At 47.3% G+C, this 26,953-nt stretch overlaps 2 protein-coding genes across 6 annotated transcripts in view; one reads left to right on the top strand and one right to left on the bottom strand.

Annotated features, from left to right (window-relative positions):
* Positions 1 to 16,205, bottom strand: part of ubr2 (ubiquitin protein ligase E3 component n-recognin 2) — a 37,515-nt gene extending 21,310 nt beyond the window's left edge. For 2 of the 4 annotated variants that reach the window (XR_009706349.1, XM_061227536.1), the window contains exons 1-17: positions 16,074 to 16,205; positions 11,625 to 11,878; positions 10,347 to 10,431; positions 9,458 to 9,568; positions 7,832 to 7,962; positions 6,999 to 7,137; positions 6,701 to 6,763; positions 5,859 to 5,979; positions 5,514 to 5,621; positions 5,308 to 5,396; positions 4,494 to 4,592; positions 3,353 to 3,516; positions 2,257 to 2,356; positions 1,740 to 1,868; positions 832 to 1,015; positions 383 to 444; positions 104 to 214 (exon numbers count right to left, since the gene is read on the bottom strand). Coding sequence is in view for 2 of the 4 variants with exons in the window: in XM_061227536.1 (XP_061083520.1) it covers positions 104 to 214; positions 383 to 444; positions 832 to 1,015; positions 1,740 to 1,868; positions 2,257 to 2,356; positions 3,353 to 3,516; positions 4,494 to 4,592; positions 5,308 to 5,396; positions 5,514 to 5,621; positions 5,859 to 5,979; positions 6,701 to 6,763; positions 6,999 to 7,137; positions 7,832 to 7,962; positions 9,458 to 9,568; positions 10,347 to 10,431; positions 11,625 to 11,878; positions 16,074 to 16,163 (2,040 nt within the window). In the remaining 2 variants the exon portion in view is untranslated. Of the gene's footprint in view, positions 1 to 103; positions 215 to 382; positions 445 to 831; positions 1,016 to 1,739; positions 1,869 to 2,256; positions 2,357 to 3,352; positions 3,517 to 4,320; positions 4,420 to 4,493; positions 4,593 to 5,307; positions 5,397 to 5,513; positions 5,622 to 5,858; positions 5,980 to 6,700; positions 6,764 to 6,998; positions 7,138 to 7,831; positions 7,963 to 9,457; positions 9,569 to 10,346; positions 10,432 to 11,624; positions 11,879 to 16,073 lie in introns of all 4 variants that reach the window. The other 2 variants (XR_009706348.1, XM_061227535.1) reach the window with 1 other exon arrangement.
* Positions 16,206 to 21,302: 5,097 nt separating this feature from the next.
* On the top strand, positions 21,303 to 25,116 carry si:ch211-250c4.5 (coiled-coil domain-containing protein 110). Of its 2 annotated transcripts, none has more exons than XM_061228837.1 (3): positions 21,303 to 21,517; positions 22,219 to 24,244; positions 24,752 to 25,116. In XM_061228837.1, exons 2-3 carry the CDS (start codon positions 22,348 to 22,350, stop codon positions 24,814 to 24,816), a joined length of 1,962 nt encoding a protein of 653 aa, XP_061084821.1. In that variant the 5' UTR covers positions 21,303 to 21,517; positions 22,219 to 22,347; the 3' UTR covers positions 24,817 to 25,116. The 2 variants fall into 2 exon arrangements, with proteins under 2 accessions (XP_061084821.1, XP_061084820.1); XM_061228836.1 differs by having other exon boundaries at positions 21,303 to 21,522.
* The last annotated feature ends 1,837 nt before the right edge of the window (positions 25,117 to 26,953 follow it).

Below are 26,953 nucleotides of genomic sequence, written 5' to 3'. Positions count from 1 at the left end.
ACACACACACACACACACACACACACACACACACACACAAAGTGTCTTCACAGCACTAAGGAAACAAATACATAATACATAGTGCATGGTCATCGAGGCTCACCTGATTGACCAATGAAAAGCCATTTCTCCTCCACATCCCAGCATGCACCTGGGCACAGAGGACCAGGCAGCGCAGAGGGTGCTCTATCAACATGGGGGGGCTCAGCTCGCTCTGCAGAGAACAGGAGGAAGTGTGTCACTGCGACATTCTGAGAGTAACAGCGTCATACACAGAGGTCAAGGGACAGAGACCAAGAGGTCAAGGGGTGGAGACAGAGGGCAAGAGGAGAAGCCAAATGGAAGGGGGAGGAGACCGGTGTGTGTGCGAGTGTGTTCTCACCAGGGGCAGCTGTTCGGGGAATCTGTAGGCAACCTCGGTCTTACTGAGGAGAACATGCAATCCTGTGGAGACAAACCAAAGCAACTCTTTACACTGCTGTAAACACACCCAAAACACTCCTCCTGTCAAAGCCATAAAAACAGTACCAGCCACAAACATAAGACAGCCTTACTCAATGTAAAAGGCAGGGGGTCATTAACACAAACATGCAGGCACGGGTTTCAGACGTGGAGAACATTCCTTCCCCAGTTCAACATTGGAACACAGAGCACAGAGTGGAGCTGGGCTTGAACCAGAAAGTTCCAGAACTTTCTATTCCAAAGTTGGGGGGGGCTTCTTCTGACTAAGGTACTCAGCCTGACTTACTCAGCTCCTTCTGCCCAACAGGTAATCGACAGTATGTGTGTTGGACGGATAATGGCGTCCGTCGGCGAGGCCGGAAGCCCTACCTGCGAGCAGGCGGGACACGGGCAGGTGGATGCTGACTTTCTCCTGGGACACGCAGTAGCGGATGGTGTCCACCGAGTGTCCGCACATGCTCAGTGTGATGGGCTGCTCGCCGTCGGTGAAGCCACTGTGGCAGTGAGTCAGCGCGGTCAGGCACTTCTTATAGGATTCTACCAGAACCTTCTCCTGAGAACACACAGAGAACAGGCAAGTGAGTCAGCCCGGTCAGGCACTTCTTATTGGATTCTACCAGAACCTTCTCCTGAGAACACACAGAGAACAAATCCTGGAACCTGCCGGTTACTGGTCTGAGGAAACTGTCACCGGTTGTCATAGAGGGTGTGCTTAAATGTGGTGCCAGTTAGTTTGCATCTATGTGTGACTGAACGTGTGTGCAAGTGTGTCGGGGTATCTGTGCGTGAGTGAATGCGTGTGTATGTGTATGTGTATCTGTGCGTGTGCGAGTGTGTGTGTGTGTGTGTGTGTGTGTGAGAGAGAGAGTTAGAGTGTGTGTGTGTGTGTGTGTGTGACTCACGTCTGTAGCACACCACTCCTGCATCATTGAGATGATGTGTGTGAGAGTTAGTGTGTTTGAGTGTGTGTGAGAGAGAGTTAGAGTGTGTGTGTGTGTGTGTGTGTCTGTGTGTGTGTGTGTGTGTGTGTGTGTGAGACTCACGTCTGTAGCACACCACTCCTGCATCATTGAGATGATGTGTGTGAGAGTAAGTGTGTTTGAGTGTGTGTGAGAGAGAGTTAGAGTGAGTGAGTGTGTGTGTGACTCACGTCTGTAGCACACCACTCCTGCATCATTGAGATGATGTGTGTGAGAGTAAGTGTGTTTGAGTGTGTGTGAGAGAGAGTTAGAGTGAGTGTGTGTGTGTGTATGTGTGTGTGTGTGTGTGTGACTCACGTCTGTAGCACACCACTCCTGCATCATGGAGATGATGTGTGTGAGCTTCATCTGCAGGGTGAAGGCCGCCTCCCACTCTGGCTCCATCTCTATGTGCTGGCCCACCTGCCGCACCACAGGGTCCATGCCCTGGAGACGGAACCACAACCACAACCACAGCCACAGCCACAGCCACAGCCACAACCACAAGCACAACCACAACCACAACCACAACCACAAGCACAACCGCATTAGTGTCAGTACAAATACATCAACGTCCCCCAACGCATGCAGACGAACACACAAACCTAGCTTACAGCACAGCTTCCATTTTATTAAAAATCTCCTTCAATTCGATCAGGTAAATTTTCGAAAAGACATCCAAATTCAGAGCAATTCAGCAAAGTAATTGAAATGTTTTTTTCCTCCCCACAGAAATTATTTTAATTCTCTCCTTAACTCAACTCAAATTCCCGCAATTCAATTAAAATCAGATGAGGTCACATCCTGTAAAACACAGTGCTCCTGAGTGGCCCACCTGCATGCACTTCAGCAGCTCCAGAAAGGAGTCCAACCCTTCCAGAAACTTCTCCCTGAGTTTATCAGTCCATTCTGATGGCCGGCTGATGAGGACATACCTGCACAAACAGCAAAGTGTTTCCATGATTAAATGCACAAACCTCACATTTATGAACATTTATTCACAAGCACACACACACAAAGACTTCCTGAACTTAACCTGGACCAACAGACATAATTGCTCCACTCAATCCTGGAGTCAACATTTCTTGGGCACAAACTTGTCCACAAATGCGGCTAACCAATTATACACCAGTATAACTGCCTTGAAAAGATTCACCCCTGTCTACCGTAACTGATATGTGTGACTGTTTGTACAAAATGGCTACCATGGATGCTAAACACAGGTGACAGAGGAGGAAAGGTTATAAAGGCCTTGTGGTCATGCATGGAATAAGACAGCTAGTAGAGAGGCAGACAGCTCGGAGAGAGACAGACAGCTCGGAGAGAGACAGACAGCTCGGAGAGAGACAGACAGCTAGGAGAGAGACAGACAGCTCGGTGAGAGACAGACAGCTAGGAGAGAGACAGACAGCTCGGTGAGAGACAGACAGCTAGGAGAGAGACAGACAGCTCGGTGAGAGACAGACAGCTAGGAGAGAGACAGACAGCTTGGTGAGAGACAGACAGCTAGGAGAGAGACAGACAGCTCGGTGAGAGACAGACAGCTAGGAGAGAGACAGACAGCTTGGTGAGAGACAGACAGCTAGGAGAGAGACAGACAGCTCGGTGAGAGACAGACAGCTAGGAGAGAGACAAACAGCTCAGTGAGAGACAGACAGCTAGGAGAGAGACAGACAGCTCGGTGAGAGACAGACAGCTAGGAGAGAGACAGACAGCTCGGTGAGAGACAGACAGCTCGGTTAGAGACAGACAGCTAGGAGAGAGACAGACAGCTAGGAGAGAGACAGACAGCTCGGTGAGAGACAGACAGCTAGGAGAGAGACAGACAGCTCGGTGAGAGACAGACAGCTAGGAGAGAGGCAGATAGCTCGGTGAGAGACAGACGGCTCGGTGAGAGACAGACGGACAGCGCTACCGGCTGGCGCTCTTACTTGAGGTCCCCGATGAGGCTCTGGACGCGGCGGAACTTGAAGGCTTGCTGTGCGGTGTAGCGCTCGAACTGGAAGCGGCCCTGCAGGTCACGGTGCCGCAGGTGATCCACGAACGTGCGGATGATGGTGGTCATCAGGTTCTCCTCCACGATCAGCATCCGGGCCTGGCAGGTGGGGCGAGGGTCAAGGGTCAGAGTTCACCCTCTCATGGGAGTTAAAAGGTTCACCCTGCCACAGGGGTCACCCTCTCACTGAAATCAGGCGGCAGGGAGTCTCAGAGGCAATTAAACCTGGGGTTGAAAAAAAAACCTCACAGCACGTTGAATTAAATCAGAAGAGCATACAGGAGCCATGGCCAGCTGTGGAGGATAAGTGACTGAGGTAGTTGGTTACAAAACACAGAAACGGGTCAGTGTCTAGATCAGCGGTTCCCAAACTGTGGGTCGGGACCCCATGTGGGGTCGCCTGATTAGAGGATGGGGTCTTCAGATTGTTTTGGAGAGAGAGAGAGAGAGAGAAAAAAAAAAATTGTAATTTTGTGTCTCTTAAAAATATGAGTATAGGCTACTACATGTTGAACATCTGAATGACTGAACTATAACAAAGTGTAATGTATGAGAGGCCATGGTATATTTAGTCACTTATAGTAAATATGTAGAAATGAATTTGGGGTCGCATCAGAATAAAAGTTTGGGAACCCCTGGTCTAGATGAAAGCCACTCCCGGGATATCTCCACAGTGCGGGGGGAGAGGTGAACGTTGTTTTGCTGGGAACTTCAGGCATCCACTTCTGCTCTTCAGCTTTGATCGTTCCTTCCTTCCTTCAGATCTTTTCCCCCAGCACCTCCTCACAGAGAGACAGGATGTTGTCGAAACGCTCTGATGAATGTCTTAGCGGAGACCGTCTGGGGCGGCGTGGACCTCTCCGCCCGCCGTGGGCGGACACACAGACGCGCGCGCGTACTCACCAGGGAAGGCACGGTGAACATTTGCACCGACAGGTCCGTGATGGAGTACTCCCTGTCGTGGTCGTCCTGCACATAGTCTCTCTGCAAGCGCTCATAACTCTGATGGGGGGGAAGCAGAGGAAGAGGACAGAGGGTGTGTATGCGCGCGCGTGTGGGGTGGTCTCAGTACTCACCACTGTGGGGACCGTGAAGAGCTGGACAGACAGAGAGGTCACTGACACTACACGCTCGTGATCATCCTCCATAAAATCTGTCTGGAGGCGCCGGTAATTCTAAACGACAAGGGCGACATTCGTCTCCAGGTCAAAGGCCAGCCGCCGCCCACCCACCTTTCCTTCTCTCAGCCAACCTTTCACCTTTGACCCCCATATCCCCCCCCCCCCACCCCCCCGACCCCCCCGACCCCACATCCTCCTCCCGCCCCACTCTACCCACTCCTCCCCAAAGTCTCCAGGGCGGCCGTGAACGGCCACGCCCTCGGGAGAAGGAGGAACGAGCAGAGTGGCCATTTTGAGGTGGGCTGGGCCAGACGAGCCTGGGGCCCTGCACAGGAGTCAGACAGCAGCAGATCAGATAAGCAGGGGCCCAGGCCAGGGATACAGGAACACAGCAGGGCCGGCGGACTAACGCACAGACCAGACTGCGCGCCACACCCTCCCCCCCCCCCAGCCAGACACACTGCAGCCACCAGCCTGAGGCGACCCCTTCAGAGCAAACAAACCCGTCATCCAGGCTTCACATTTGGCCTACTGAGAGAATCCTTTATATCACAACCCCTACCGCACACTAATACATTTAATCTCATCCATTTTCCCCTTCACAATGGATAAATCTGCCCGCTTTATCATCTCAATGCTGGTCCACTACACTACACAGTGAAGCTCTGATCTATAAAGACTGCGCCTATTCAACGGCAATGACAAAGCAGGCTCACACACAGCACCTCCACACACCCCCACACACACAACAGAGCGGGAGGGGACTCACTTTTGCGAACTGGATGGCGAAGAGCTTCTTGTATTTTGGGTCCATGAGGAGGCTACTCATGAAGAGTTGGTGGTAGACATTTCGTGCGGCTGGGGGGGGGGGGGTGGGGTGAGGGGGGCAGAGAGCAGAGAGAAGGGTCACTTCCTGTCCGATTCCGTGACAGTGGCCGCTTTCTGACCTTCTGCACGTCGGAGGCCGGCGCTCACCTTTCCACATCTTTGAGTCGCACAGCATGAGGGTGTCCACCAGCGAGGAGTACTCGCCTTCCGGGCCTTTCTGCAGGCCCACCTGGCACAGGATCCTCCGCAGCGCGTCTGAGAGAGGGACACACACACACACGTTACCATCACCTGTCACCTGGCATACACACATGCTCAAAGACACAGGCTCACTCGCATACAAAGTGAAGAAATACAGCTGTGCTACAGTATGTTCGTAGTTCAACTGTACTTTTGTTTGAAAGGAGAGGTACTTTATTAAATCTCTGACAGCTGATTGACAGAAGCAGGAAGTGGCAGGTAAAAGAGGAAGCGGGTGGCAGAGCAGCTGACCTGAGTAGCTGATGACGTGTCCCAGCCAGACTAGAGCTTTGAGCGCGAAGCACTGGTGAGCCACAACCGAGGAGTGCATCACCTGCACACGCAGGGGTTTGGACTGCCGACTGGTGTTCCTCTGCGGGGTCATACACACACACGGATACACACACACACACACACACACACACACACACACAGACAAATAAACAGACACACGGACACACACACACACACACACAGACAAATAAACAGACACACGGACACACACGTGGACATGGACGCAGACACAGTGGCACGCACACACAAGGACGCAGACACACAGACACAGACACAGACACACACACACACACACACACACACGAACGCAGACACGCAGACACACACACGGACACACACACGGACACACAGACACGCAGACACACACACGGACACACACACGGACACACACACGGACACACACACACACACACGCAGACATAGAGACATACACAGTTAGCAAATGGATGATCGAGATGGCAGCCTACATGTTAGTCACTCATCTCTTGAGTCACTATATTCACATTATTCTACTGGGTAAGTATAGCCCTGACTTGACTGTAGACTTGAGTGATAAGGAAGAAAACTGTGGAGCAGAGAATGTGCAAAATAGCAGTGACTCTGCATAAATGCATAATGCGCCTGTTGGAAAGTGGATGGATGTGTTCAAAAAAAGCTAACATGACCATTTTAGACTGGAGTGGATACACAGAGAGACTAAATGTATACTATAACATTGCACTGCAATCACTCATTAACAGTGTTACAGGACAACTCAACATTAGTGCATTCCTGTTTAACCATGTGGCTTGCACACTCACCACAATAACTGACTTGGCTTGCTCACAGAACTGAAAGTCCCCGTAACGCACGGATTTCCGACCCTGGAAGACAGTTAACAGGGACAGTTAACATTTTATATGCCGCTTGTGTACACACACACACACACACACACACACACACACACACACACACACAGACCCGCACACGCACACACATAGACCCACACACACACACACACACACACACACACACACACACACACACACACACACACACACACAGACAGACAGACAGACTCTCTCACACAGACAGACAGACAGACAGACAGACACTCACGTCTCGGTCCACTGTGGTGGCGAAGCTCACAGCCTCTTTCTGGGTGCAGCTGACGGCTTTCTGCAGGGTGTAGATGACCTGCTCGTAGGTGTGCACCTCGTCGTTAAACAGCATGCAGTAATACGTGTCCCCTCGCTCCCTGAAAACAGGACCGGCAACAAAACCACACTCGTCAGCAACACAAGTACCATATACCAAGCATCAGCAATGCCAGAAATGGCTGTTAAATCACTTCCTTGGACCCTTAGGATAACTAAACTGCCACAGGCTGCTTGGGCAATAACTGACTGAAGAAGAATTTGTGGGCCGTGCGTGACAACAGACATTGGCCGCGTTTCCCGAACGCGTTAAGAACGTTCTTAAGCTAAGAAAGTTCTTAAGGACCTTCTAATTGACGGTCCTTAAGAACGTTCTTAACGCGTTCGGGAAACGCGACCATTGCCATTTTTCGGCGATGAAGTGAAGTGTTGCTCTGGGCCATACACACACAATCTTTCACTGGATTACAGGACACAGATGTGGCCAAAACTGTGGTATTGCTACTTGCTCAGTTTATTTGATTATTCTACAAGGGTTCAAGTTTTTACCCACGTGAACGCTCTAGCACTTGGAACCGTACATCACACGTGTGTGTGTGTGTATGTGTGTGTGTGTGCGCATGTGCGCAAGTGTGTGTGTACATTTCAGCACACTTGTCCCTGGTTCTGATTTGTACTTTATTGGATAAGAGCGTCTGCCAAATGACTAATGTAACGTGATGTAATGTATTATAGAGCGGTGCAAGTCAGCGGAGTGTGTTCAGGGGGCCGCTCCGGGCCAGCAGAGGGACGTACGGAGGCTCCAGGCCGGGCGGGAGCTCGTCCTCCTTCTCCCAGGTCAGCATGTCCACAGCGTACTTCAGCACGATGGAGAACACGTTGTAGGTGCGCGCGATCATGTCAGCGGACAGGTGAGCCAGAGGGTCCTGCGAACACACACACACACACACACACACACCTGCGTGAGTCTCCGTGCACCTCGCCGCCCCGTCGCCCGGGAGACCAGCCCTAACCCAATCATACGGCACGGGTTCCTATCAATCAACCCATCAGTGCACTGGCCCGGGGTGAAGCACGGCAACCCCCTGGTTACAACACAAAGATCCCGACATCTGGTTTGCCCTCATTACACCTGAATTTTTATGTCACATCATAAAGTGCACTAAACGTACTGAATGCTCACGCACTATGTAGTACAGCTCCAACTATGCAATTAGGGAAGGTCAGATGCGAGTGTTCATAAATTAAATGCATACCTTTGCATCATGCCGTTGCTATTTTATGCCGTTTAGCCTCAGGCTTTATTGCGTTACTTAAGGAGCTGCTGTGCGGAGGCATTTCCTCCTGCAACCCTAATGACAGGAGCTTCCTGTATCCTGACCTGACCAGACCTGACCTGACCTGCTGCAAGGCTGTCCTCACGTAACCTGCTTCCCGTCCAAAGGCCTTTTTGCCAAGTGAATAATAGTGCCATCACTAAAAATACTACTACTACTAATAATACACACAGTCGCTGAAAACATCGGCCAATCAGAACACACCAACCAACCCCTAAATGAGCGAATGGGTCTTTCGCTATTACGGCTGTGGTTACTGGAGACAGGAAAACGTTGGTTACAACCAAAACAGCCTGAAGTGTTCCCCTATTTTACCATATTTTCCGGAACTTTTATTTACTCCATATTACCGCAGCAGTAAGCCGCGTTTGACAGGCTGCTCTGGATAAGGGCGTGAGGTGTAATTAGATCACTCGCCGTCTGTCTGGTTTGTCTGCCTGGTTAGATCTGATTGTTTGTGTGGTTTTCTGGTTTGTCTGTGTGGTTAGATCTGACAGTTAGTGTGGATGTCTGGTTTGTCTGCCTGGTTAGATTTGATGGTTTGTGCGGTCAGATCGATGGTATGTGTAACTGTCTGGTTTGTCTGTGTGGTCAGATCTGATGGTTTGTCTGTGTGGTCAGATCTGATGGTTTGTCTGTGTGGTCAGATCTGATGGTTTGTCTGCGTGGTCAGATCTGATGGTTTGTCTGCGTGGTCAGATCTGATGGTTTGTCTGTGTGGTCAGATCTGATGGTTTGTCTGTGTGGTCAGATCTGATGGTTTGTCTGTGTGGTCAGATCTGATGGTTTGTCTGTGTGGTCAGATCTGATGGTTTGTCTGCGTGGTCAGAACTGATGGTTTGTGTGGTCAGATCTGATGGTTTGTGTGGTCAGATCTGATGGTTTGTCTGTGTGGTTAGATCTGATGGTTTGTGTGGTCAGATCTGATGGATTGTCTGTGTGGTCAGATCTGATGGTTCGTGTGGTCAGATCTGATGGTTTGTGTGGTCAGATCTGATGGTTTGTGTGGTCAGATCTGATGGTTTGAGCGGGACATAACTGTGTGGTATCAGGCCCGCTGGGCTGGGAGGCGCTCCTGGCTCACCTCCTGCGAGGCGTCGCTGATGTTGGGCTCGTGTTTCTGACAGTAAGGGCCCTTCTTCCAGGCCTCCGTATCTCCACAGTCACAGAAGCCCCCTCCCCCAGAGGTTGTCATCTGCAGAACACACACAGGAGTCAGGAATATTGCCACGCACGCACACGCGCACGCACGCACAACAAGCATGCACACACACACACCTGTGTGACACAGAAAATTGGACACAGAAGACAGAAGCCTGAATACAGAACACACACCAAAATCTAAACATTAGGTTCATAGTGCGATGACCCAGTATGAATTACAATTTACCAGACCCACGACAAATACAGATGCGGCAGAATGTGGGCAAATAAACATCAAACACAAATGTCGACAGCAGCGTATGTTTCTGAACCTTTTCAGATGCGGCTTAAGCTTCCATCATAAGCATCTGTTCTGAGCAAAAGGGCACATTTTTTGAAATTTTGTTTTTGCAAACTTCACTGCAGCGGTGACAAAGTCTGGTTTAACCGCCATCCTGTGATTTAAGGACAGGCCCTGCTGGATGCAGACGGCAGTACCCAGCTCACAGTGTGGGATTAGGCTGATCCGGCGGGGATTCTGCACAGCAGCGGGGCACAGCGGTGCGCATTAGCAGCACTCAGACCGGACTGGGACTGCGCAACACGCAGACTGCTGAGCGTGTCTGCGGTCCCACAGTGTGCCCTGCTCCTGGTTCCTCATTCGGCAGCACTGCGCGTGCCCAGTACTGAGAAACACGCCAAGTCACCATACTCAAAATGGCTGTGCAGAAGATGTACATGCGCGTGTATATGTGGGCATACATGTGGGCATACGTGTGTGTGTGTGTGTGTGTGTGTGTATGTATGTATACACAACTGTGGGTTCCTACCCTGTAGCGGTGCTCTTTGTGTACACTTCCCAAGAAGCACTGCATGCAGAGGACACAGGTGGGGTCAGCAGCACATTCCCTGCAGGTGAAAGAGCGAGAATGAGAGACTGAGAGGAGAGAGGGAGGGTGAGGGTGAGCACACGCATTACACAAGCAGAGCGCAGTGCAGTGCAGTGCAGTACAGTACAGTACAGCGGGTGAAATGTTCACTGCAGAACGAGCAACCACAACGGCAACAGCCACCCCCGTCGTCACAGTAACACTGCTGCGTCTGGCACGGTGGTCCCAAGCTCCACGTCACCATGGCGTTGACCTCTGAAGGCCAAGGGACAGATCGGCTCCTGCTGACCCCATTTGCCTAATCCTCACTCAGTCGCCAACTGTGCGGCTGAGTCTCACTAAGTCACACAACAGTCTTTGTTTTATGTCCCGGCTAAAGAAGAAGATTGAGTCATCTGCAGCTTTAACCTATAAGATCCAATGTTAAACCAACACAGTCAAATACCATGTAAGCGCATGTTTTTCAATTGCTTAAAAATAAGTATCGTCACGCTAGTCTCAACAGGCAGCGTCCTATGCATCGTATTGTGAATCATGTGGGAACGCGTTGGGACAGGTGAGGATTCAATAGCAAATACAAATATGTTCTTACTTCATAGACACAGTGACTGCTGACAGCAGAGTTAAAGTAAAGGACAAAACTGTGACTAATCGAGGCAACACCGAAAGTACTGTAGGCGTGTAGAGGACAAGTGCATGGCTGTGTACCTGGGGCGGGTGGGGACGTTTTGTGCAGCCTGTGTGTGTGTGTGTGTGTGTGTGTGCGCGTGTGTGTAGGGAAACTGCACACATGCACACAAGGACAGAGTCTGCATATGCACACGTGCGATTGCGTATCCAAACAGCGTGCATTTGTGTACGAGTACAAATGGAGCCTGTGCAGGTGTCTGTGTATGTGTGTGTAAGTGTGTGTGTGCATGAGGGGAAAGTCCTCATACCTTCAGGAGTAGGGGTGTGTGTGTGTGTGTGTGTGTGTGTGTGTGTGTGTGTCAGGGGAAGGCCCTCATACCCACAGGAGTAGGTGTGTGTGTGTGTGTGTGTGTGTGCGTGCGTGCGTGCGTGTGAGTGTGAGTGTGCGTGTGTGTGTCAGGGGAAGGACCTCATACCTGCAGGAGTAGGTGTGTGTGTGTGTGTGTGTGTCAGGGGAAGGACCTCATACCTGCAGGAGTAGGTGTGTGTGTGTGTGTGTGTGTCAGGGGAAGGACCTCATACCTGCAGGAGTAGGTGGGCTCTCCCACCTTGAAGACATGGCCGCACAGCTGGGAGGGCTGGTTGCTCTGCTCCAGCTTGGCCAGGCCGGTGGACGGATCCTCCCCACACAGGTACCACTCCAGGGGAGCCTGCAGGAGCAGCTGGGCCAGGAGGTCCTCACTTGGAGGGTTCAGGTTGGGCCCCAGGCAGTAGATTTTGGGCACATAACAGGCCAGGTGCTGGTAGACTTCCTTCGGGAGGTCGGTCACTTGGAGCCATTTCTGTAAGTAGAGGAGACAGGACAGTAGTTACTCTTCGGTTGGCCCGGTTACAGTGTTCACCCGCAATAAGTATTTATGACACGTCTGAGCATCTATAATGGGCTCACTAGCCCGAATTACACAACATCTAACATATTAGCCGATTTGCATTCTTAATCTACTCTTGCACCAACTAAGGTATTGACTACTATACGTATGCAGTTTTGCAAGTGGCTCAGGATAAACAGAGGATATTTTGCAACTGATAACCTCCTAAATGTAACGCCAGTGAAAGGCAGACTCTTGCCTAGCATATGCTTAACAGACAAGCAGGGCTGGTTTGTGAGCCCCTTGACGGATTCCTACTTTGTCAGGGTGGTAGAGAATTGAAATCAATCAGCCAGCAGTATGACTGAAATCCCACCTAAAGGGGGATCTTGGAGAAAGGATAATATTGCACAGTGACAGCAGGTGGCCATGACAAAAACCAAAATGGGACTGGATTTTAATTTCAATTCTCACGCCCTTTAGCACTTCAGCCATGTCACCTCCACCTTAACCACAGGTGTGAACTGTCCATGATCGAAGTAAGCTTGAAAGGCAATGAGTGGAATTGCAAAGAAAAACCTTCAAAATCTCCACAAAAAAAATAAAAACAAAGCCCACAGTGGCAAAAATATATACAAATGACATACAAGGACAAATATTCAAATGTTCAAAGTCAAAGACTGCTTTCATATTATTTTTGCCTCCTAATATAAAAGTGTAATTCACTTTGTACATGAAACCTTGAAAGTTTATGAAGTTTGTAATGATTTTCTGACTGTGCTTAAAAGAGACCAGTGGCTGAAGTTAACATTCCAGGCCTCAGCTTTTTCTCAGGCCAATAGGCCCGTTGCACACCCTGCTCAAGGTTCTACACAGCAGCAGTGAAATTTCAGGTATTCTGCCTGCTCGAAGCACCCTGCGTTCCAGACACTATGCAAATCTGCACTCATATCTGCATACCAGCCAACCCCAATCAGCACTTTCAGTATCTGGAGAATACCTGAAATATTAGAATACAACTGAGCAGTTCGCCTGCCAGAATGTAAAAAAAAAAAATCTAACAACCAAATAAAAAGGCAGGAATATGGAAATTCTGGCATATTATATATAATAATATAATATATATAATATAATATTACTGGCATTTGGCAGACGCTCTTATCCAGAGCGACGTACAGTTGATTAGACTAAGCAGGAGACATGCCTGGAGCAATGCAGGGTTAAGGGCCTTGCTCAAAGGGCCCAACGGCTGTGCGGATCTTACTGTGGCTACACCGGGATTAGAACCACCGACTTGCATGTCCCAGTCATTTACCTTAACCACTACGCTACAGGCCACCCCAGCAACAAAGCCAAAAATTATCTGTGTCTGCAAGCATTACGGTGGCACCGACACAAACCAAACATTGTAACCAAGCAGCAGAAAGACCATTGCCCAATAGACTGGTTTGGACTATGTCCTAAGAGTTGGTTGGCTGGGTGACAGATCCATGGAAAGACCACTTCTTCCTTGAACGAGACTTCCAAATTTCTAAATCAAGAAAGGGGCAGTCACCACGGAGCAGCACTGCATGAGACACTGTAAAGCAGAGTCCAGGGGAGAGAGAGCACAGGCACCCGTCTGCACACACGCTCAGCCCACAGTACGCACACGCGCCTGCCTTGGCAGGGTGTCCGGTTTCTGGAGTATTTAAGGCTGCCCCCACAGTGATAGGGGGGGATCCGACCACACCCCTCGGACCCCCCCCCTCCCCGCCTCCCTCACCCCTGCTACCTTATACAGGCACAGGTGTAACACACGACCCAAAACAAAAGAGCCAAATGCAGGGGCACAATAGACAATAGCCGACCATGTGGCACGTGCAGCTGAATTACTGCTGCTCCCACCAACAAAACAATTCCAGTTCACCGATTCCTATTTACCGGCAGCCCCAGGGAATTGATAGCTATCAGTTCCCTTAATAAGTGACCTTTGTGGACAGTGATAGGCTAATTACCCCATACAAACACAGTCCGTTGACTGTTATACAGGAAACCCCCTGTACCCCCCCCCCCCCCCGCCCCCGCCCACACACACACACACACACACACACACACACACACACACACACACACACACACACCCTGCAATACTCAAGGAGCTCAGTACAGGTGTGCTACTCAAATACAGGCAATGTGAGAGCAAACAATGGAAACAGATAGGGATACAACAAGCAACCATAGGGTCAGCACGAGGGGGGACAGAGAAAGTAACCTGTCTCATTTAATATGACACACCTTTTGTGCAACTTGTGTTATCGAATAACATTCAGAGGCAATGTGAAAGGCTGCTTGACAAAGTTAATCAATAGATCTAAAATCAATATTAACAAATAGACCTACTCGCTTTTGCGTTTCGAAACTGACTAAGCCTACCCCCGCACACAAAGCAACGTTTTCACAAGAGCTCTGGCTAGAAGTCCCAGGGGCCACCTGCCACGCTGACCAGTCAGCTTCAACACATATGTTAAGACAAGCTCTAGCCTAAGCGCACTTTCGGAGCTGAAAGGAGGGATTCATTTGACTCTGGGCTCTACAGAGAGTGCAACCTCACCACTCAGCTCTACACGCGAAGAACACACCAGTATGAAATATACAGCCTTAACATTTACATGTATTAACTGAGAATACATGTTCAGAGAGACTTGCAGAATACCCCGTGCAATAAAAGCTAGATAAACAAAAGATAGACGCTGGCACAGAAATGTGCCACCTCTGTTACCCTGCAGAAATGAAGTATCGCCGCATAAAACAGCGAACTAATAAACATACTCGCACAACAGATGCATATCTACTGTGCATCTTATTTAACGCTAGTCAAAATCTGAGCGACTGAATCGTATATCCTTCAGCACTTAAGAGATTTTTAAATGCTCTTATTGCTGTATGGGGGCAAGGCCAGTATTATTCAGTTAATCAACCCACAGTGAACCCCCCACAATCCCCATGCCCTCAGCTAGAATGTACATTGTAGCTAGGAAATACCACCAAGTGCAATGACCTATTAACCTGGATTTAATCACGAACTTTGATGTTGGCCTCCGCAGTGGGCAGTTAATCACCCAGTACAGTTAACTTGCATGCTGAGCCACTCTTGTGCAAGTTAACGTTACTGTACTGTAGCTTGATAGCCTTAGTAACAGCAACTCACACGATCCTCTATTTCATAAACTGAATAATAATCGACTAACGTTATCCCATTCTATCTATGGGTTTACTTTATTATATTGCTGCAACAAAAAAAAAAATGTTGTTTGGCATTTTTTATAATGCACCACATTTAGTTGATAATGCACCAACGCCCAAATAACTAGCTTTTGTCAAATACAAAACGTTAGCTATGACAAATAAAATTCGAAACGCAATATTTTGCAGCTGGTCCTTGGAATCATTCAAGTAATGTTATTCCGCTAATTAGCGATTCAATTTCAAATAAATTACAGAACTAGTCGGTGTTCACAAATTTCAATAATAAAGCAGATAACGTTAGTATACTAGCTTTCCAGTCCTCGTCAGCCACTTTTACGAATGTACCCATCTGTATCGCGATTAGGTAACATTATGTGGGTTGCTAGTGATCGTGTCGTCCTAGTAACAGCCTGCTAGCTAGGTACATCATTGTTAGCTAAGGCTTTGTTGATTTTGCCATTGGGGATTTCGAGCTAACAATGACAACAGCAGTTTAATTTCAGTGGTGCAAAATGTATATCTGGTGAGATAACGCTAGTACAAATAAACAAGTACAGCCACGTATATAGCCATCGGAAATAGTTAGCTAGCTAGCGTTCATGTTTCCCATCTTAACGTTTAGCTGTTGAATATCTAGTTCGTAGCTAGAGCACATCAACAGTTGAAGTCCTGTCATGCCAGAAAATGGTTCGCTAATTTTCAGACTATTGCGAAATGCAAAGCATTGTAGTCCTTATTGTATCGCTACCAGCTAACATTAGCTAACAATATTGTTTTCGTTGGCAGGCTGCTACACAGTAGGAAAGGGCCGCGAACACGAAAACAAGTAAAATTGAGAAAATTATGAATATTCATCGTGTTGTACAAGTTTGATATTTTCCAATCTCCTTGGTATTACACAGCAGACCCACATATTATGAATATGAATACTGTCGCATACCAAAGCGGTGTCCTTGGCAGAGAAATCCAGGAATTCGCTAGCGTTACACAGAGCGGACGGTACTTCGCGATCCGATTCGGCCGCCGCCATCTTCACTACTCCAGCTAGCAGACGAGGTGCAGGAAGCGGAAATCAGCCGTTCGCCGAACATCCGTGAAAGCGAAGAAACTTTTCAGCTGAGTAATGGAAAACATTTAGCTGTTGCTTTGAAAGATAATCCGTCGACTGTTTGCATTACCTCATTGCATGGTCATGCTGGGAAATGTGTCCTTCATCACAGTCACACTTTAATTTTAACAGGGCAATGCTTTTGGAAATCGTCACAAGTTATTTCACTATTATTTGTAAATATTGATTTAAGTGAAAGAATGACACAGCATTCTGGAGCAAGGCAGTAGTGCAGGTGAAGGTTTGTACAGTTTTCCCCTCTAAAATGTGTATTTGGCGAATGAAGGCATCCCGTGCCTTGTGGCTTTCATTAAAAAAATAGATAATAAAGGATGAAATGATTCAAGTTCACATGTGTAATCATTAAAGGCTTTGGCCATTTATTGCAATGTATCTGCAGGAGAATGTGTGATAATCATTTTTGTGCAAAATGGTGGCAGTGCATCACATATGGACACAAGAAACCTCATTATACACATACTGATCTTACTGCATGATGCTTTCTATGTTTTATTTGGCAGTAAACAAGGAATCCCTCTTTCCTGCCCCTATTCACCTTGCAGTCCACCAGCTGAGCTGTGTAGTTCTTGCGTCCAGAGGAGTACACTTAATGCACAGCCAGTGCAGGCAGAGTGCAACTGTCTGCAGGTGATCAACCAGCTGGTGGGCCATGAGATACAGGCAACCCTGCTGACTGAACCCAGCCCCTCAATCAGCAGGTTTCTCAAAGGCTGCCTTGTATGGATTGTGAACATGGTGGAACAAGTCGAGCTGAAGATATAGAGATACAGGCTTATAGAGCTGATTGACAGCAAGTTCTAATTATTGAGCCTTGGCAGAACCAACAGAGAGAGCCAGAACGGAAAAAGGAGTAATCTGATATTGTGACTAAATGCAAAAAGAGGTTCCCTGTTTGGCAGTCTTTTTGTTCTACAATCTGCACAGCTGCTGATGAGCTAACAAGCCGCAGTATGGGGTCCCCAGCTCTTTAATATAATGAAGTTGTAAACTATTGGCCACTAGAATCGGAGTGGAAAGTGACCGTGCGCTGTGGCCCAACTGGAGAAAAAGGCTGCCTTTGTTTCCCAGGTGTGACATCTGGTGTGTCTGTGTTATTGCTTGGTTGGGTTGCCCCTGGCCTTGGGACGGCTAAAGTGGGGCAGAAAAACAAACTCCAGGAGCTGGAATAGACCCAGAGAAAGACGCAATGGGGAGTCCTGCAGAGCCCGGTTGCTTTTTCCACACAGAATGTCTGCCAAACCATGTGACTGTGGGAATGTCACTTAGGTGAAGTGCTGGAGCCACCCGCTCTGTCTCTTGATTGCGGTTCTGTTTGTCCCTTACATCAGGGAACCTGATGGTCCTCCAGGGTCAAGAACTACTGGTTTTATACCGTCGTTTTACCTGGGAGTCAGGTGAGAAGACAGTCTGGCCAATCAGTAGCACTAATTCCTCAGTTCATTACCCGGGAGAAAGAAAAACCAGGGGTGGATTTGGATTTGGATTTGAGGGCCAGATTACATTTACATTTACATTTTTGTCATTTAGCAGACACTTTTAATCCAAAGCGACTTACAAGTGCATATGTTCTTCCACAAGTTAAAGCATCACACCCATAGCTAGTAAAATACACATGAAGTGTTGTTCTAAACATATAGTCATCATATGTGCAATTTTTTTTATCTTTTTTGGGGGGTTAGACAAGAGGGATAGGGATATCAGAAAGGGGGGCGGGGGAAATCAGGAGGGAGGACTAAGGTATAGTTTGAAAAGGTGTGTTTTTAGTCTGCGTCAAAATAGGGGGAGGGATTCTGCTGTCCTGACAGTGGTAGGCAAGTCATTCCACCACTGAGGCACCAGAGCGAAAAACAGGCGTGAACGTGCAGCTTGACCGCCAAGTGCTCGTAGAGAGGGAACCATAAGGCGACCAGAGCTGGCAGACCGGAGTGGTCTAGCTGGGGAGTAGGGAGTGATTAAAGATTGTATATATGGTGGGGCAGTCCCCTTAGCAGCCGTACGGGAGGAGGAAACTACAAAGTCCTCAACAGAGGTTGATTGTCGGAGAGGACTTAGCAGGGATGTTGAGAAGCTCAGTTTTGGCAGGATTAAGCTTCAGGTGGTGGGAAGTCATCCACGCAGAGATATCAGCCAAGCAGGCAGAGATCTGTGTGGTGACCTGGGTATTGGGGGGGAAGGAAATAAAGAGTTGGGTGTCATTGGCGTAAGAGTGGTAAGAAAAGCCGTGGGAAGACATAACAGAACCAAGAGACATGGTGTATAGCGAGGACTCCAGTTTGTAGGGGGTGAGGGTCAGAGACTGAACCCCTCCAAGTCACCTGGTAGGAACGACCAGAGAGGTAGGAGGAAAACCAAGCAAGTGCAGACCCTGTGACACCCATCTCAGACAGCGATGACAGCAGAATCTCATGGTTGACTGTATCGAAGGCGGCCGACAGGTCGAGGAAGATGAGGACAGAGGAGAGGGATTTGGCTTTAGCAGAGTGGAGTGCCTCAGTGACCGCAAGCAGGGCGAACTCAGTGGAGTGGCCACTCTTGATGCCGGACTGGTTGGGATTGTGGAGATTGTTGTGAAGAAGATAAGTGGAAGCAGACCACCCGTTCCAGAGTTTTAGATAGGAAGGGAAGAAGAGAGACGAGTCGGTAGTTGTTCAGAGAAGAGGGGTCAAGAGTAGGTTTTTTGAGCAGGGGAGTGACTCTGGCCCTCTTCAGGGAAGAGGGCATGGTGCCGGAAGAGAGGGAGGTGTTGATTAGAGAGGAGAGAAAAGGGAGAATGTCATTAGAGATAGATTGTAGAAGGGGAGAGGGGATGGGGTCAAGAGCACAGGTGGTCGGGTGGTGGGATGTAAGGAGTTTCAATGTGTCGGAGTCAGAGAGGGGAGAAAAGGAGGTGAGGGAGTTGGGGAAGGTAGGAGGGTCAGCAGGGGGAGAGGGTTGGGAGAAGGAATTGCGAAAGGCGTCAACCTTCTTTTCAAAGAAGGAGACAAAGTCATCAGGTGTGAGTGATGAGGGAGGTGGGGGGGGGCAGAAGAGAGGAGAAGGTTGAAAACAGTTTGTGGGGATTAGAGGCCGCCGCGTTAATTTTCGAGTGAAAGAAGGAAGATTTAGCTAGAGAGACAGAGGAATGGAAAGATGATAAGAGGGCATGGAAAGAAGCTATATCACTGGGGAGACAGGACCTTTTCCATTTTCTCTCCGCTGCCCGCAGTTTGGTTTGGACAGCTCATAGAGCATCAGAAAGCCAAGGACTGGGGGGGGAGGCCTGAGCTAATTTGGTGGTGAGGGGACACAGAGAGTCAAAGGAAGATGAGAGGACATGAGAGTAGTAGCAGGATCATCGGGAGACAGTCAAGAGAAAGACTCCGCGGATGGTAGGGAGGAGAGGATTGTAGATGAGAGGGTGGAGGTAGACAGGTGGCGTAGGTTCCGCCGACAGGTGACAGTGGATGGTGGAAGAGATGGATGGGTGTTAGAGGAGAGTGGAAGAGAAAAAGAGATGAAGGAGTGGTCAGATATATGGAGTGGTGTTACAGAGAGGTTGGTTGTTGTAGTTGCAGTTGCAGTTCCTTGTGAAGATGAGGTCAAGAAGGTTGCCTGCTTTGTGTGCTTTGTGGGTGGGAGGGGAAGAAGATTGGATCAGAGGTGGCTGAGATGAGGTCGGGGGATTTTGGAGAATGCTGTGACAGAAACAGGAAGTAAGATATAAAATAGAAAGGAAATGGTTGATAGAAGATATGAGGGAGGAGAGAGAGAGAGAGAGAGAGAGAGAGAGAGAGAGAGAGACGGAAAGGGAGAGAGCCAGCAGTACCCACAGTGGAATCATTATTATTATTAGCAGCAGCAAACTATGCCTTTTAAATATGCACTGCAACTAGAATTCCAGAAATAAAAAAATATTTTAGGGAGGTATCAATTATTTGTGGTTAAGTAGGGTTAGTTAGAAGTACTTGTGTAACAGACAGAAGTGGTTGTTGATATTATTATTATTATTATTATTATTATTATTATTATTATTATTATTATTATCAGCAGCAAACTATGCTTTTTAAATATGCACTGCATCTAGAATTCCAGAAATAAATATTTTAGGGAGGTATTAATTATTTGTGGTTAAGTAGGGTTAGTTAGAAGTACTTAGCAGACAGACGTGGTTGTTGATACTCTATCACCACCATGTGGTATGAAATATAAGGACGGTAGAACCTTGGATAGAAATGCGGAAGGAATGAAGGTTGTACTGTTTTTACATAGCACGGTACAGAAAGCTGCAGTTCTGGATAAAACCCAGGCCAAGTATGTATAGAAAACGGTCTAGTTTAGTATAAATCAAAAAATCCCTTCTTACATTCTTTGGTGAAAGAATCAACCGAAGAGGAATTGACAGTAAAAACATGTAGTCTGAAAATAGTTACAGATGAACTCAAACACGTGTTTTCAACAACATTAATTGATCAAGAGATTGGCTGGAAGTGAAGCCAGCATACCAGTTTGAGAACTCCTACAATACATGAATCATGAATAAAAAGCAGGGACACCTTGACTGAAATCCTCCCTCCTAGCGTCACACTACTGGCGTAATCCCCATACTGGCATGTCCTGAAGTTACAGTGAAGCCGGGGGCGGCCTGTAGCGTAGTGGTTAAGGTACATGACTGGGACCCGCAAGGTCGGTGGCTCAATCCCCGGTGTAGCCACAATAAGATCTGCACAGCTGTTTGGCCCTTGAGCAAGGCCCTTAACCCTGCATTGCTTCTGCCTAGTCTAATCAACTGTATGTTGCTCTGGATAAGAGTGTCGGCCAAATGCCAATAATGTAATGAAGCCCAGTGGTTTATCAGGATGAATAAAACTGTTCTCAGCCTTTCAAAGATTCCAGGTATGTTTTTAGCAGAGATCATTTTACAAACAGCCCCTTCTTAGACATGCAAATGAGTTACACAAAAACAAAAAGGAAGCCGTTGAAGGGCAGCGTGGGTTGCAAAGTTGGCTTTGTTCCAGCAGCTACGTAGCTACCTGCCGCTGTTGAGACGCCAGTAGCCAGGAGGCTTAGAAAAAGTGTCAAAAAAAAAGAAGGCAGTTGACAAGCATTCAACTTGTTTTCCCCCCTTTCCATACCACTCCCCACAGCTCCTATTGTGGCGAGCTATGCTCTTGTTCCCATGGAGACTGCCATTTAAACAACGTGGACAATAGAGTGCGCTGCACAGTAGCCTGGTTGTGACTGCCTAGTCCGTTAGAGGAGAACTGGAAGGCAAGACGGTAAGGTAAGATCTGCGGAGAGCATTTATAGTTGTTTTTTTAACTTACTTTGTGCAATGCTCAATTAAAAAAAAAAACAGTCATCTTCAACATCAGGGAGTGGGAGAGAAAAATTGTTTCAGCCTCTTTCAGCACTTGCAAAATTTGGTTTTTAAAATTGAAGAAAAAAGTAGTTAAGGAAATGAATATAAATTTAACTAAAATGCAAAGTGTAAGGGAACTAGAAAGGACTCAATTCAAGGATGCACAGTCTGTAACCGTTATGAGATCAGTGATGAGCATGAGCAATAGACAGCATGAATGTCTGGCATGATGGACTTTAATGAAAAAACTATTATTCACATAATCGGTTTCATATCCATCCATCCATGCACTAGTGCCTTTAAGGATGAGACACCCCAGCCTGTTTTCAAATGATTAATGAGCATTGTTAAATTAAACCATTTAATGAGCAACTGGGTTCAATTTAAAAACATGAAAATAAAATTCACAAAAGTAAGACTGCTAATAATTGTTAATATAAACTAAGTATGTCTGAGACCACAGGCACCACAGGGTGAAACACCGAAAGATGCAGTGACTTATAATTACAACATCGCCGATCCAATACTCTTCTACCCAAGCATATTATGGACTGTGACCTCTCTGTGCCCTTGCTCATCCTGCTGTAATGCTTTTTCTTTAATCACTATTCACTAAAGGGTATCCCAGACCAGTGGCTGACCACCATCTTGGTCCAAATGCACCAGTAAAGAACAAACAAACAGAAGACAACAGAAAACACTCCCAGACCTTTCCTTGGCCTCTCCCTCCCTCCCTCCCTCGTACAAATGACCCAAAGCCTCAATGAGAGCCTGGGCTCCTCCCTGCGGACCGCCAATCTCGGCGATGGAACCATCCTCATGTGGCAGAACACCATCCAGAGGCTAGTTTCAGAGGCATCCGTATGCGTGCCTCCGAGGGAATATTTTCACATCCGCACCACGGTCCCTTCCAGCTGCTGTGCCGTAGGGCGGGGGAACGTTAACGAAGGTTTGCGGAGAATGCTCGCCAGTGTTTCGGTGAAAGGTGGAGCAGAAAATGCCACGCCGGAGGTGGCTTATCTCGCCATACCCTTAAACCCTGGTGTAGACCAAAGACGATCCCGCAGGCAAGCCGCTGGGTTTGTGCCAAAGGCTTCAGTCCAGCAAGGCACACTGAGGAAGGAGGCAGCAGAGATGCACAGGGTTTCAGAGCCTCAGGTCGGCGCTATGCCCCTGGAGCACATCAATTTACTGCTAAACCAAATGCACGGAGCTGCACTGGGAAACCGGATTACCACCAGCACTCCTCTCCTCTCAAACGAACTGGATGAATCGGAGGACGTGTTTAACGCCAGCGGTTTTTTCTCCAACCTCCAGCACACCGTCAGGAGTGTGTCGTCAAAGGACAGAGAGAAGCAGTTCGGGAAGTTGGAGTGCCCCGAAGAGGCGAGAAGTTCCTCGGTGAGGGAAAACCACAAAGATGGCATCAAAGTGCTGGGAGAAAAACTAAAACTCAAAGAGCTAGAGCTCCAGCAGATGGTTCAGCTGCTGCTGATGCTGCAGCAAGACCTTGAAGAGGCGAGAGGACTGTCTTATCTGAAGGACACTGAAATAGGCCTGCTCGCGGAAAAGCTGAAACGCGAAGGTAAGCAGTACAGAGAGAACGCTGCCCACTTTGACAACACCTGTACATCTTTGAGGGGTAAGCTCCTGGCAAGCAAAGCTGACAACAGAACCTTTGTCAAGCAGCTCCAACAGCTTCTGGAGAAATACGAGAGGCTCAAAAAGCAGGCCTCTGCAGCTAAGAAGCAGTCGTGTGAAGATCGGGTTGACAAAGAGTGCGCTCTAAAAACTCTGAAGGAGGCCAAGCAGGAGCTCGAGAAGTTAAACGCCGAGCAAGGCCTTCTGAAACAGAAGGAGGAGGCAGCTCAGAGAGTTGTGTCAGAGTTGAAGGAAAAGTTGCAAACCGTGGTGAATTACTGCGAGAAGAAAGTCAAGGAAAGAAGGAGACTGGAGGACGAGGCCACCGAGACGAAAAAAGAAATCGAACATCTGAGGGATCAGCTTCAGCAAGCACAAAATGAGACTCAGAGGCTAGCGAAAAGCATGTCGTCCATCGAGTCGGAAAAACAGGCGGGCATAAAGCAGTTGTTGCAAACCGAGGAACAGGTCAGCGTACTGAAACTGAAATTAGACGAGTCTCGGGTTGAGAGAGAATCCACAGGCCTTCACATCAAAGAGATGAGGCGCGAAGCAAGACGGAGCAAAGCCAAGCTGCAGGAGGAATTGTTTCTGGTCCAGGAGAACTACAAAGGCTGTGAAAAGATGGCCGAAAGTCTCCAGAGGGAGTCGGCGACTTTGTCAAAGCTGGTGTACGATCTGAAACGGGACAAACAGCTCCTGAAGGAGGAGCTGGAAAACCTGCGCCAAGACAAGAAACGGCTTGAGGACAAGAACCAACAGGAGGGCCAAAGGCTCAGGGAGGTCATAGCTTTACTGGGCAAGGAGAGAGACCTGCTCCAGATGGAGCTTGGAGACCTGAGAAAGGACTACTTAAACATGAGTGACCGCATTGCAGAAAGAATGGGCCACTTAGGTCAGGACGAGACTCATATGTGTATCAGTGACTTTGCGCCCCTTTGTGAGGAGAAAACATCCAGACAGGATCACCACAGGGCCCAGCATACAGACAAGAACCAGGATGGTAGGTACCCAAACATGGCCTCATCTTTCAGGGAAAGAATGAGTGGTCATGCATTTTTTGAAGAATGTATGATTCTGTTACACAAAGGCAAAATATATTCTCTTCTGGACCTGGATTGATTAATGATCCAGTTTCTGTAATCCTCCATTTTGCATTCTAGGATCATTTCAACTGGGATGATTTTAGTACAGTGTATCAAAAGACAAGAGTGGATGATTTTGTTTTACATAAAACAAAATGAAGATCATGAAATCTGAATGTTTTTTTCACTGGGCATGATACGTAATTGTCCTACACTTCCATTCAAGATTAGTAAAGACAAAGGCAATTTAACTGCAGTTACAGTAGCCAATTACTGAGGTGTTGAGGCAAAGAAAACCCTTACAAGATTCTTACACGACGGAAAAACAAAGAGCAGTCTTAGAATAAGATCACAAAGCCAGTGAACAATGAATAGAAGTTGCTGCCAAATGGCCGTTAACAGACAGAACACTTGCTTTTTCCCAGTTATACAACAGATAAAGAAGAGGGTGGAGGATGAGGAGGCCATGTGCATCCAGGCGTCGGGCTGAACTTCAGATTGCAGACCATCATCCTCTCCAAGTGTTACTGATGCTAGCTTGTGTATGGCTGTGTATATACAGTACGAATGTGCATTGTCCAGATTTTAAAGCTTTATTTTGTCAACCATTATCCGGTTTCTTTTGTAGTAGGTTTAATTTGTCAACCATTTATCTGTCATCAGAAGTTATATTTAATCATGCATGGTAACAGAAATATTTCGGCAAAGGTATAGTATGTATTTTATTTTTTTGCCATTTTTCTGACATGCAACACGTCATCAAATAAAAATACAATTGCTTTAATTTTAATTTCACTGAGCACTTTGATATTTATTACTTCTTTTTTTAGACTTATCGGTCTTCTGCTGCTGTAGGATATCGACTTAGAGGTTTGACGCATTGTGAAGAGATGCTCTTCTGCACACCACTGTTGTAATGCGTGGTTATTTGCATTACTGTCACCTTCTTGTCAGCTTTGACCAGTCTGAGCCTTCTCCTCTTGACTTCAGTAACAATACGTTTTAGTAGCCAGTACACAACAAATTAGTGAGCTTACAGTATTTATTAATATTTTAAAAGTGACAACAGTAAGGCATAGAAGACAAACACAAGTCAAGGTCTTTTCCGCATAGTTTCCCTATTTTAAAATAAAAAGGATAAGAGGATTAAGGTGTATCGAGGCCCATGGAGACACCAGTTCTTTTAACTTTTTTGCTGAAGACTGGTGAAAACATGTATAAGTATGGTTTTACTAGGAAAAATAATAATCCTGAAACACTAATGTGCGTTAAAAAAATAAAAATAAAATCACATACACGGGTGATGAAAAGCAGGTGGATCATTGCAAGGAGCAATACATTTCTTCCAAAGTTTTTTTTCGAAAAACTCAACTCCAGTGCCGACCATGCAAGACTCTTCCGGCCTCCAAATCTACTCCCCAAGATACAGCAGGGCCGTCCCCCTGGAAACACGTTTCTTTCACAGAGCTGCTTCGTCTGCTTCAGCTAAGGCTGATCTTAGAAGACTCTTTGCCCTCGAGCACCCGGAAGACCCCGTCCTTCTCCTGCCTGCGACTCTTTTTGGCTTGATCTGAAACGAGAAGCATGCTCAGTTAAAGCAGGCGTCACAACACTGCCTGACAATATTAGCATGAGGGCTACAGCTACACTAAGGGCCCGATTTACTAAAACCTTTTAGAGCACGCGGAACAAATAACGCAACCAATGCTCGGGCACTCAGTGTAAACAGGGGCAGTTGGCATTTAAGAACACTTGACGTTGGCATTTTTCTTTAATTGTACACTTCACAGAAAATGAATATACTGCAATATACTGTAAACAAAAAATATGAAAACCATATTTCACAGCAATTTAGAAAAATGTACAGTGGGCTCAAAAATTATTGGCACCCCTGACAGAAAATGAACAAACAATACCAAAAAAATTCTAAACAATATATTTATAGACAAACTCGAAATACCAACATGTGATAAATACTGTGCTATATTAATGTTTCAATGGAACCAACAAAAATAATTTACTGATTTAATTATAAATCTTTTTGCATTTACACAAGACAAAAAAGAACCCTGTAAATAGGCAAAAAAGTATCTTAAGTTATGGGACCTGCTGAACTACTACAAAATTAGTCATCACTTTTGCTGGTTCAATCATCATACTACTGTACTGGAAAAAGCACTTCTGTTGCATTTCCTGTTTTCAACCACTGTTGATCACAAATTGCAGCGGGGGTGCTAATTTGCACACACACACACACACACACACACACACACACACACATCCTGTACATTTGTAGTGCATTTGCATACTTAATGCTGAGCAGTTTCAGTACCTGTTACAGTTTTCAGTAGCAGTTTCTGTACCTTGCATGGCAGCCAATCGCCATTGGTGTGTGAGTGTGTGTAAAAAAAAAATGATGACTAATTCTGCATTTTAATGCACAGCATACACAGCAAGAGGTAGAAAGGAGTATAGAATTCTACCGAGGTCATCTTTAGCTGCAACTCACGTTTATTTAATGACTTGGAGGTTGTACCGGGACATTTGTCACCTCCCCGTTCCGGCAATTCAGAATGCGAGGAACCTTTGTTGCATGTACGCTTTGATCGATTTTGCACCAGTGGCCA

This window comes from Conger conger, chromosome 18 (genome assembly GCF_963514075.1).
Source record: "Conger conger chromosome 18, fConCon1.1, whole genome shotgun sequence".
NCBI lineage: Eukaryota > Metazoa > Chordata > Actinopteri > Anguilliformes > Congridae > Conger > Conger conger.
Note: the sequence above shows the minus strand (reverse complement) of the source record. Positions and strands in the feature narration are given on the sequence as shown.